The sequence below is a fragment of the Ambystoma mexicanum genome, chromosome 6q (genome assembly GCF_040938575.1).
Source record: "Ambystoma mexicanum isolate Mex_15411 chromosome 6q, UKY_AmexF1_1, whole genome shotgun sequence".
NCBI classification, from domain to species: domain Eukaryota; kingdom Metazoa; phylum Chordata; class Amphibia; order Caudata; family Ambystomatidae; genus Ambystoma; species Ambystoma mexicanum.
In genome coordinates, this window is record NC_090937.1 from 1,569,928,569 (window position 1) to 1,569,941,130 (window position 12,562).

The 12,562-nt window shown below is 47.1% G+C and overlaps 1 protein-coding gene across 9 annotated transcripts in view; it reads left to right on the top strand.

Annotated features, from left to right (window-relative positions):
* Nucleotides 1-12,562, top strand: part of DYSF (dysferlin) — a 1,254,081-nt gene that overhangs the window by 1,148,740 nt on the left and 92,779 nt on the right. For all 9 annotated transcript variants that reach the window (XM_069632290.1, XM_069632293.1, XM_069632296.1 and 6 more), the window contains one exon: nt 1,869-2,010. In XM_069632290.1, coding sequence (XP_069488391.1) covers nt 1,869-2,010 — 142 coding nt within the window. The remainder of the gene's footprint in view (nt 1-1,868; nt 2,011-12,562) is intronic.

A 12,562-nucleotide genomic window follows, 5' to 3' on the forward strand; every position in this document is an offset into this window, starting at 1 on the left:
GAATAAGGCTGTACACCTGGTGTCTACCAGATAGGTAGGATGCACAGGTCTGGATAAGCACATCCTTTTGGTGAAGGCTGAGAGGAGTAGTATGCGCTTGTCTGTGTCGAAGGCAGCAGAGAGTTCAAAGATGACCAGGAGGCAGGGGTCCTGTGTCTGTAATTCACTGCGTGTCTACTACTACTTGGTTGGTTGAGGTCTTAGTGCCACATTTGGTGTGAAAGTAGTTGCATCAACAATTACTTTGTAGATATGCTTCCCGGTGAATCGGACGCTCAATTACTAAAAGTGTACATTTTTCAGTATACCAGTGTAGGGTATTCTTTGGAGATAACTGTGGAGGTTTACAGAACTTTGCATTAGGATTTGCTTCTCGTCCAATCTAAACAGGAGCTGCACTGGGATTCACTCCCTGTGCAGCCTGAACAAGTGGTACGAACACTACGCTGGCACATCATTCAGTGTGCTTGTCAAAATTTGAGCAAATTTGTGTTTTGGACTGTACCACACGTATTGAGTTATTGTATATATTTTAATTTGTATATACCACCATGATATAACAAATGTGTGCTAGTTAGTTGCGCTCGCTCACGCTCGCCTCGACGAGTTGTTACAAGTGAATTTATCCAGTCATATTTTTCAAAATTCGTGCATTAATGTAGTCCACTCGTAAGAAAATGCAGCCAACAAGTGTTTCGATATAAAGTCTTTCTCAGGGGTGTGCATTGATCAAATAAAGCAGAATTGGCATGTTTGCAAATGATAACATTTACTACAAGTTGCACATCAAAAACATTGATAAAGACAAATAAATGTACCAAAAGCAAATGGATGTACATACCGAAATAAATGAATATGGAATGTTAACCGAAATGCCTTAATGTATTAGTTTTAGACATTTGTCTCACAACTTATTTCGAGACTTTTTGCTTCTGTTTCTTTAAGTTTACATGATGTCACAAATTGATGACATTATTGTACACAGGTACTATGAATAAATGGATATATTTTATCTATAATATATACTGGTCAATAAGGACGTGTTTCTGAAAAAAAACAAAAAAACAAAAATTACAAAAGAACTTTCCTTTGGTTTAAGAAGCATTTGCAATCATGCTATTTAACTATGCTAACATATGTTGGGAACCCACCTATTGTATACAGTACTTTGTGGCCCACTCCCTTGAGTTAAGCCTGACTGCTCTGCCACAGCTGCCATTTTAGATAAGCATGGCCTACCTTTTGGTTGGAACCCTGTTTTGACATTAGGTGAGATTGTTTCACATCGCGGACCAGGCATTTACATCATTTGTTTTCAAAAGTGCAAAAGAAAAATATAAAAACTGGTTAAATCACCTGTACAATTTTCCCCTTTGACGACAAATGAGTATGCATGCCCGCCACAACTACCTCTTGCGGCAGACATTTACAATGGATTCCAATGGTGTCAGCCTGCTTTCACAAGGTGCTAGTGGAAAACATGGAGGGATTTGCCAGGTGGAGTGGGGCAGGGCGTGGACATGTAAAGTCCACCCTGGAGGGAGCAGAAAGGGGTTAAGTGATGCTGTTGGAAGTAAGGCACGGAGGAAGAGGAAAGCGGCAAAGGAGGAGAGTAGTTAGCTGAAAAAAAGAGGAGTCAGAGAAAATGAGTCCAAATAGGATAAATGGCAGGAAGAGAGTTGGAGAAGAGATAAGAGGGAAACGGGGCAAGAGATAGGGGAGAAGAAAGCTGGGAGGATTGGGGAGGAGAGGTGGGTTACTGGGGAGAGGAGGGAAATGGCTGCACCTGCATCTGTGCTGATGGCACACATACAATGCCCACAAGGCAGTGTTCCGCTTCTATAACTTACAGTATGGTTCCCCTGCAGCTGGATGATAGGCCACGAGGAAGGGAAACAGAAGACGGACGTGCACTACCGGTCGTTGGGAGGAGAAGGCAACTTCAACTGGAGATTCGTCTTTCCTTTCGATTACTTGCCAGCGGAGCAAGCCTGTTTGATAGCCAAAAAGGTAAGGCCAGCACGTAAGATAGATGTGGCACCAATGGAAATATGCAGCTTTGTGTCATTACTTACAACTGCCAAAAATGTTTCAAACGTTTCCCATGTCATGTGATCTCAATTTTTAGACTTTAAATCTCCAGCAACTTCAGGCTTCAGTTATGTAAGTGTGGTGATACTGGTACCACGGATGGTATTTCTGAATAAGGTCTATTCGCCTGACAATGGGCCTCATTACGAATGTGGCGGCCTTACCGGCATCATTCATACCGGACCGCCACATTACGAGTTTGCTCGCGGGTGGCGGTATGCACGTCTGGTCTGGGCAGACGTGCACACCGGCACCCGCTAGCAGAACAGAATGCTAACAACGAACCCGTCATTAACTGGTCCTTTGTTAGCATCCTCCCCATTCCCATTGAGCCCTATGGGGGCTCGAATGGGAATGGGGACGTACCGGGTCTGGGTCCGGAAAATAGGATTAACTGGGCCCGCAAATGTCAGAATGGCCTAGTAAATCCCATTTTTCTGGACCCGGACCCAGACCCGAGTTTGGGGGTAGCCATGTCGTTAAAAACGGCATGGCTACCTCCAAACTCGTAATGAGGCCCAATTGGTTTTTAAAGCCATGTGCAGAACAATCGCCTTGAAATAGACCTCCACATACCATGGCGGCAATGACACCGGCAGTTTTAACGCATGCGGTTTACTGTGATTCCCCAATTAAGTTATTTGGGCTTTTATAATGGGGAATAATGAAAACATATAAGCAAACTGAAAATTACCTTTTCTGCCGATTATTATGGAAAGGCAGTTTGGTGGTATTTGTAATCCTAATACTGCCAAACTCATAATGAGGCCCAACAATGCATAGAGAATGGTGTATCGTAGTGGCTGTGAGGAGCACATGGTTGAAATGGGGGAATGTGGTAAGAGAAGGTGGTGGGAATGGAGATTCCAGACAATGGGCTTCAATATGACCCTGCCGGTCTGGTAAAAAGTGCCAGTATTTACATATACCGGCACTTTACCGGACCAGCAGAGTACATGTATGCCGATGGGAGTAACCTGACTTACCTCCATCCACAAGCTCGAGGTAACCCAGGCCCCCACCAACATAAAACAGCCGGTATTATCTGTGCCGAAAATACCGGCAAATCCCCCCATGGAAACCTGTGGGAGTTCATGGAATGGGGATTTACTGGTAGTTTCGCAACCTGTAATATCCCTGGAGAAACTCTCAGGATGGCCCTGGGGAAACTCTCAGGATTGACCTGGGGAAACTCTCAGGATCACCCTGGGGAAACTCTCAGGATCGCCCTGGGCAAACTATCAGGATCTCCCTGGGAAAACTCTCAGAATCACCTCGGTGAAACTCCCATTATCACTGTGGAGAAACTCTCAGAAATGCCATGGGGAAACTTTCAAGATCACTCTGGTGAAACTCTCAGGATTTCCCTGGAATTGCCATGCCAATGCCAAAGACTGTTTCCATATGTTGTCCATATGTTCCAAACTCTCACCTAAAGTCCTTGCATCCCATTCGACATCCCCTACAGATGTCCCTGATTCCTACTCCAGAAAAAGAAATGATCCTGTGTTAGCTAAGAAGTAAGATGAGGAGGCAGCTAGCATACACAGAACTGGAGATCTAAACCCTTAAAACTCAGGGTCAGCACAGGAATTGTATGTCTTGCAATCATTTTGCAATGGGTTCTGTTTTGACTTTGCACCCCTTTTCAAGCAGATGCTCAGCCGACTGGACTTTTCGATTCCAAGGACCATATACTTTTCTGTGTTACTAAGTGCCCACACCTTGAGGGGTATTTCATTCAAAACAAGGAACCTGTGTGTTGAAGGCCGAGGAGTAGGAAGGATATACAAAAAGTAGAGAACCACGGTTTGACATTCTATCTGATGTGCTCCCATCTTTGTGGGTGGCAGAGGATGTGCGTCAGAGCGTACATGACTGCCTCGCCTCTAAATATCAAATGAACGATGAGCCCCTACCAATGTGCAGCACTGGGTTGCTTCCTGAAGTTAGATTTGCACTCAATAAATATTCCCCACCAACACCCAAAATAAAAACAAGCATTAGCAACACCAACAGGTTTTGGTTATCATAAATTATAATTGTTTTTTATAACACACTTTATACCAGGGAGTAGTTTCTAAGCGCACGCCCAGGATTCAAACCTGTGTTGCTATGAGTTGTGCTGCTTCCAAGACAAATGCGTTGCCCCTTAGCTATCCTCCTGGCCCTATGTCCAGTGTAGCCTCAGTGTAGCCTCAAATACCAGCATGTTCCAGGTACAGTCACCAAATGTAAGGTACAGCGATGTTCAGGTGATGACAACGGTTGTATGCTGGAAATAACATCAAGGGTGACTCAATCTTTTTTTTAAAGGCACTAAACACACTCCCCAACATATTTTAGGACTGGTGCAATTATATAAACTAACTTCAGTCCTAGAATATTTGGGGAAAGTGTTGAATAGTGTCTTTAAAACGGTATTACCCAAATTGACCTTTTACAATTGACCTTTTGCACAATTGACCTAATTATAATGGTCCTAATTGACCTTCTGCACAATTAACCTTTATATTATTTTAGTTATTGTATATATGTATTGGGTTGGTTTTGGATTATAAATAATATAAGGGGATTGGGTGGTGGGTTGTTTTTTTTTGGATTGGTTGGTGGCTTGCGGGGGGTTTCCCCGCGTATATGTCCTAATTGACCTTCTAAATTAGGTCAGTTTTCCTGAGGTCAATTCTCCCGAGGTCAATTGTGAAAAGGTCAATTAGTGTACAACCTTTAAAACAAATATCGAGTCACCCTTGATGTTATTTCCAGCAATAATATCACTGGATATCGACAACATACGCCAAGTTCAGCCTCAAAAGCCCCACTAATGCCATTATAAGCTCTGCTTATGTCAGCTATCACCTCACATGTGTGGGCGTTGCTTTCATAAACCAGGTTCAGCAGCAAATGTTCTAATAATGCCATCCTATTCCTGCGAAGTCACATTATGTAAAGTATAGCCTCACAAGTCCTGCTGTCATATGCAGGTCATATAGGTGAGAGAATGACCTGCTGGAAGGGGGGGGGTACACAAGGGGATAAGGAGGTGAGGGGCAGTGAAATACAGAGAGGAAATAGAGGGTAGGCAGAGAAGAGGAATTTAAAGGAAAAAGTAGCAAGAACTCATGGAAGAACGGAATGAGGGTCACTTAACAACGTGGGAGGCACAGAGAGAATGAAGTGAGCAGAGGAATCCAGGCACAGAGATGCTCTTAGGGCTTCAGGAACAGAGTGCATGATAAAAGAGGGGTGTTCAGAGAAGACTCATCAGGCGGACTCATCAGGCCCACAGACGGATGAGGGGTGCTGAGGAGCAAAGCACAGGGAGAACTTGATGAGAGTAGAGGAAGATGTGGCAAGAGAGAGCAAACAGATAATGGGAGAACTGATGCCTTGGGTTTGGAGATGGTTGAAGGTAAAAGAGAAACAAAGTGAACTGGGAGAGTAGGAGAGTACAAGGCACACAGATGTGTGAGGGGAGAACAGTAACACAGACAAGGTGAGCGGATCCAAGAAGCACACAGAGAAGCACACAGAGGATGAGGGAGGGACAAAGTAACATTTAAAACAAAGTACAAGTGAAGAGACAGTGAGCACAAGCAATGTGTTAATAAATCATGCTAGAACCACCTCAAGACAATTTATTAATTGTCAATTTATGTTGGGACCGCAGGGCACAAAGCATTACCCCACAGACCCTTGCTTTCAGCCAGTCTGACCTGCATGAACTTGTGTAGCAGGTATGTCAGCCCTGGAAAGGGGAAAGCACACATGGAAAGATAGCTGGCGGAGCAGGCTATTGGGTGTTGGCAGATTACTGCACGTCCAAATTGGTCGAATCCGATTTGGTTACAGATTTGAAACTGCCCACAAATATATGTTGGGGATTGTAAATATAGGGGATGGTCGAGGGAGCTGTAGGGGGTCTCCCCTGGCCATATTTTCAGCCAATTCGAAATAGAGAAGAAAATAAAACTCGACCAAATAGGATTTGGGCAATTAGATTCGATGAAATCAACCCTAACCGGCTATCCATGACCGGCACCCATGCTGCCACACATTCCCATGGTAAAATGGAAGCTATGAAGCTAACAGGGTTAGGTGCTATGTTCATACTCTAGGGTTTGACGACTGATTGTTTTGAGTGAAGTTCATCACTTTCTGGTACGCGAGTGGCAAAAGGAGCACAGGATGACAGCCATCAAGGTGTGACCAGGGCCATCAGTGGAATATTAAGTGGAGTATAGTCAAAGCAGCAGATAGGAAGAAACAAGCTTATCCAGAGAGACACCTACATGTAATTTGTCCTTGGGATCAGCAACTTTACTTTAAGAAGGAGGTTGATTAAGTGACTGTCAAATGGCCAAAGGCAGTCTCTTATTTGGCTCGTGCAGGACAAGACAATGATGGCTCTGCAACCAACAACATGCACGCCTGGAGTCTAAAGTCAGATAGAGGAAACAGTTTTTGCGGTAGCCTAAATTATAGTATGGTTGCGAGAACGAAGTATTATAAGTCCTCGTGGAATAGAAAACGCTTGCCATGTGCGGGAAGGGGCAGGATGATCGCCTCATCTCAAGCCACATTTCCCTCATAAGAGTTTTATCAGGGCTATTATCCAGTTTCGTAAACTGATTATACATTTTGATTTTTACTTCAGAATGCTATTGAAGGTAGAGTCTTTCTAGGTACAATAGCTGGTTAACCATGTGATACAAAAAAATGTTTTTAATAAAAAAAAGGGGCAAGCTGTTCATTATAACACAGGAGCCTTTAAGTACTTTTGATCCATACCCTTATAGCATAACGTAGATTAAATTGAAGTTATTTTAATTGCGGCCACACCCATGTTTGTGGAGGGCCAGACTATGGTTGATTTCCCAAATGTTCCTCCTTTGTGAAGGCTAAATAAGCTTTTAGAAATGTTTTAGAAATGTGTAGCCCCTTCCAATACTGAGAGGCCAAAGGAGTTTCCAATAGTTCACTTATTAATTAATTGGCTGCTCGTAGAGAACAGCCTTAACACTTAAGAGCCACAGGTTGCTCCAGAGAGTGAGACAACACACATGAAAAGTATGCTAAGATAACAAGTAGCGTATGGTTTCAGTACATATGTGGTCCCAAACACTGCATAATTATATGTGCTAAACCGGCATTACACAGAATAGGAAGATACATCAGAACCAGTTTTAAGAAGGTTGTTAATGTGATTATTATAAGATCTCTGAAAGGGTGTGACCCGAGCTCTGTTAGTATTTTGGAATGAGTAATATCTGTCTGCCCAGACACCGAGTAGTTTGCCCTGGTGTACAGCGATACTTCATTAGGATGAGTGAAGATCACTGTAGGGTATAGAGGATGGATGGTAAGGGTAGTGTGAGAAACCTGAGGTTGTCTCACCCGCTAGTCCACAGGGATCTGTCATCCATGTGGCCAGGACACGGCCATCGCTATTGGATCCAGTTCTTGGGGGTTGACCAATGTGGGAGGATCACCAGGCTAGGCAACACATATGTCCTTGTGATTGTGTACTATGCAACCTGAAGCATTCCCAATGCGACATAATACCACACAGCAAATCCTTAAACACCTCATACCGTATTTATCCACAGTCAGCTTTCCCAAGGAAATACTAACCAACCAGGGTTCGAATTTTATGAGTAAGTTTATGGCAGAAGTCAAAGAGCTACTCCATATTACCACCTTGCGAACTTCTGTTTACCATCCCCAAACCGATGGCTTGGTAGAAAGATTCAATAAAACTCTGAAGTTAATTCTAGGAAAACTGGTAGATAAGGACGGGAAAGACTGGGACTGAATGATCCTGTGGGCACTATTTGCAGTAAGGAAAATCCTTCAGGCCTCCACAGGTTTCTCTCCTTTTGAACTACTCTATGGTAGAAAACCTAGAGATGTCTTGAACACGCTCTGGGAAACCTGGGAAGAACGAGAAGAGGCACCCATTTCCATCTCGCAAACCACCACCTGAATGCAAGAACATATGAAATTGGTTTGAGATCTAGGCTGTACTCATATGGAAAAGGCCCACAGCCAACAAAAATCCACTTACAACAAGAAGGTGAGCTTAAAATAATTCTCCATAGGACAGAAAGTACTGGTCCTCTTACCCATCTCAGAAAACAAGCTTGACTCCAAGTGGCACAGACCCTATGAAATATTAGAACAAATGGGCACCTGTACTTATAAAAGTAGCCCAACTGGACAGAAAACAGAAGGTCCATTTGTATCACAAAAATCTCTTGAAAGAGTGGAATGGGAACCCGTCAGCCACCCATGCCAAAGTATTAGCCTGTCTGGCTCCAGAAGAGATCAATAACTTTGAATTGATTCCTCCAGAGCTATCTAGTAACCTCATGTCCCGATGTATTCTCAGAAAAACCAGGAAGAGTAAAAGACACATACCACTATATTAGAACACCTAAGGTAAAGTGGTTAAATTAAAACCGTATACACTCCCAAAGCCTGTAAACAGATAGTGATTGAGGAAGTCGACAAAATGTTGAAAGACAATATTATCAAACCCTCTTCAAGTCCACTGTCCTCTCCTATTGTGTTGGTCACTAAAACTGACCGTTCCTGGAGATTCTGCAAGTTAATGCCATTTCAGACTTTAATGCCTATCTCATGGCACGCATCGATGACCTAATTGACAAACTCGGAGCAGCCACCTTTCTATCCACCCTAGACTTAACCAAAAAGTACTGGCAAGTTCCCATATATGGGCCAGATAAGGAAAAGACTATGGCCCTCATTACGACCCTGGCGGAAAGCGACTGACCGGAGCGCCACAGCGTAAATAGCGTTTCCGCCATTGCACGAAGGAGCAAAGTGCGGCCCATTCCGACCCATCGGGCACGAGCACCACGGCATGGCGGAAGTGCAAAGTCCGCGATGGCGGAAATGACCCCAAAACGGCCCACACCGCCGCCGTACGGCGCCCTAGGTGCAATACCGCCACCCCTCTTAGCGGTCACCGCAGTGTGCGCCTACCGGAAAGTACGGTGGCCGGAAATATACGGAAACGGAAGTTAAAACATGGGCCCGGAACGGGAAACATCCCGGCGTACACCTATAAATACACTAAAACCACACAACCACTAAAATCACTACCCTGAAACACACCCCAACCCGTCAACCACCCTAGCGAAACCAAGAAAAATGGGAAAAGTAGCGAAGAAAGCGTGCGACCGCAAGCGGCAGGTCCACTTCTCCCGTGAGGAACTCACCGTGCTAACAGAGACCCTCCAGGAGAATGCTGCCGTCGTCTTCTGCACGCAAATGACCAGGACGGCACTTGCAAACAAGAAGGCCATATGGGCTCTGGTGGCACAGCGGGTAAGTGCGGTGGGGACCGCACCCCACACCCCACAGCAATGCCGCAAGCGATGGGACGACCTGCGGATACGCGTCCGCAGCATACTCTCTGCCAACCGCAACATTGCCACAGCCACCGGGGGAGGTCCTGAATCACCCATCAAGTTGACCCCCTGGGAAGAAATCTGTGCCTCCACCATCGGAATGGAGAGCATAGAGGGAGTCGGAGGGATGGAGAAAGGAGTGCAGACATCCGAAGATTCAGGTAGGTGGGCCAGATAAAACAATGCCAAATCCACACAGTCCATCCATGTGAAGTACCATGCGTCCACATAGTGCAACAGAAACACATGTCCAGGAGAACGTCCACACACATCGGCCTGCAAGCGCACGTTAAAACCCACAATAAATACATAAATAATTAAAAACCCCTAATACACGCACTACACGTGCAGCAGGCACACCCTAACTGCAGGCTGCCAGACAACTGCACCCTCACTCCACACACAAATCAAAGCACCTCCAAGGCCCCGACCCAAATCACCCTCAGGTACCACCCCAATGCATGTGATACAATGCCATTCCAATTCCCACAGACCCATCAATAACCCTCGCCCTCCTTTACTCCACCACAGGGTCCGATCCAAACGACGAGCTACAGGACACCCCTACCAGCACACCTGCAAAGAGGGCCAAGACCAACGGCCAGAGACCCTCCACCTCAGCTGCACGCATCAAGACACGGCAGCAGCACAAATCAGGTGGCAGCACAGAGGAGGGAACATCAACAGGCACCCCAGCAGCCAGCATGCCCACAACACCACCACCACAGGTCCCCCCAATGGATGCCACAGAAGGCACTGCCTCTGGTGGCAGCAGCACCATAGGTGACACCCCATTGATGGCAGCATGCTCGGACACAGAAAACGGGGATGCCGAAGTCCGATCCATCCATGACCTGTCCCAATCCCCCTGTCTGTTCCATCCCGTACAACATGAGGATACCACGCAGGGGCACCCACCAGACGACGACTGGCCATCCCCCACAAGCCCTGTGGCAAGGCAACATGAGGACAACAGCCCCTCTGTGACACCCCCGCAAATGGCCATGGCCCAGCAGAGGCAACAGTCCCTCGACCAGTTGATCGAACAACAGCAGCAACTGGCCACACTCCTCAAGGACCATGCCGATGAATGTGGGGGCACTAAGGCAGACATAGAAACATCAACTGAGACACTTAGGGCAGAAATGGAGAGAGGTACAGAGACGCTAAGGGCACAAATTGAGAGAAGCACCGAGAGCCTGAGGGGGGAACTGCATGCGACGTCCAAAGACGTATGTGCCGAACTTGCCGCAGTGCGCCGTGTGCTCACTGAGCTCTCGCAAACCCTTAGGGACATGCATGGACGTGAGCAGGCAGACACATCATCCGTTGCAAGTTCCGTCCAGGGCAGCCCCCAACGTAGATCTGGAAGGAACCTGCGCTCCACAGGCAGGGGTGCCCCTGATACCCGCAGAGGGGGCATGCAATAGCGACAGCCAACTGACAATGAGCATCTTTGGACACTGGTGTTCGGGGGGGAGGTAGGAGGGTGGAGGGGGTGTGTTGGGCTCACTTGGGTTGCGGGTCGATAGGGTGTTCAACATGATATCACATATGCCATAAAAAGTGCACGATCAACCAATGAGAAGTGTGGACATTGATCTTTGTGTACTAGGCCATCATAGGCGTACAGTCCATATTGTGCATGTCCCAGACACACGCAGTGCCACGAGTCCCGTGTCCATGTATCAGCCACCAGGCGTGAGTGCTAGAAGCATACATCAATGAGATGCTGACGAATGTCACGGGCCTCCGGTGCCTCGCAGACTCCATGAGCTGCTGCCACATCCCCACCCTCATCATGACCATCATCAGGTGCTTGCAGTTCTGCGTCAGGGGGCATGGGCACATTTCTACGTACGCACATGTTGTGGAGCATGACACATGCCATCACCATCTTTGCAACCTTCTCATGGCGGTACAGGAGTGCCCCGCCAGACCTGCTGAGGCAGCGGAAACGGGTCTTCAGTAGGCCGAATGCCTGTTCAATGACTACACGGGTACGTGAGTGGGCATGGTTGTAGTCCTCCTCATGCTGGTCCCGTGGGTTCCGGACTGGTGTGAGGAGCCATCTCTTCAGTGGATATCCAGCATCACCTGTATGTGGACGAGAAACGTATGATGTGGAATGCCATTGATACGTACGCACACCCCCCCCCCTTCCTGGCAGGTCAATGCCAATTCACATACCCCACATCATCATGCATCTAATGAGACTCACCGAGTAGCCAGGATCTGTTCCCTGCGTGTCGCTCCATGTAGCGTGGTATTGTAGAGTTCCTCAAGACCATAGAATCATGGGTTGATCCAGGGAATCGGGCACAACAATGTGTAATGATCCTGTTGGAGTCACACACCATCTGTACATTCAGGGAATGAAATTGTTTTCGGTTGCGGTACTGGGCCTCCATGGCATGTGGGACGACCAATTCAACATGGGTGCAGTCGATGGCACCAATGCAACCCGGTATGCCGGCAAGTGCATGGAATCCCACTTTTGTGTTGGTTATTTCCTGCTCCGAGCGTGGTAGAGAGATGTAGTCGTCTGCGTGCTTCAGGAGGGCATCGAGCACTTGCAATAGTATCCGTGAGAACAGTGGCTGAGAAATGCCATGCAACTGTCCGACTATGTGCTGGTAGGTGCCTGTGGCCAGGAAGTGGAGTACAGACACCACCTTCAGTAGGGGTGGGATGGCGGTTGGGCTATCTATCATGCTGACAAGGTCAGCCTGTGTCATGTCCACAATGGCGGTTATGGTGTCCCGGTCCAGACGGTAGAGGGTGTGGATCTGCTCATCAGTGAGGTTGAACGGATGTGCTCGGAGGCGTGGGATTGCGGGCTGCCTGCGTGGTGGTAGTGGCTGTGCTGGCAGCCCTTGCTGGCCCTGCCTTGGCCTCCTCCTCCTCCTGCGTCTCCTCCGTGCGGCTGGTTGTAGTTGGTGTTCGTCTTCTTCTTGGAGTCGGAGCGCTTGCAGTGCTATCAGGTCCCCCAGGGCCAACATCGCGAGTCCTGCCGGTAGCATTTCGGTGTGGTT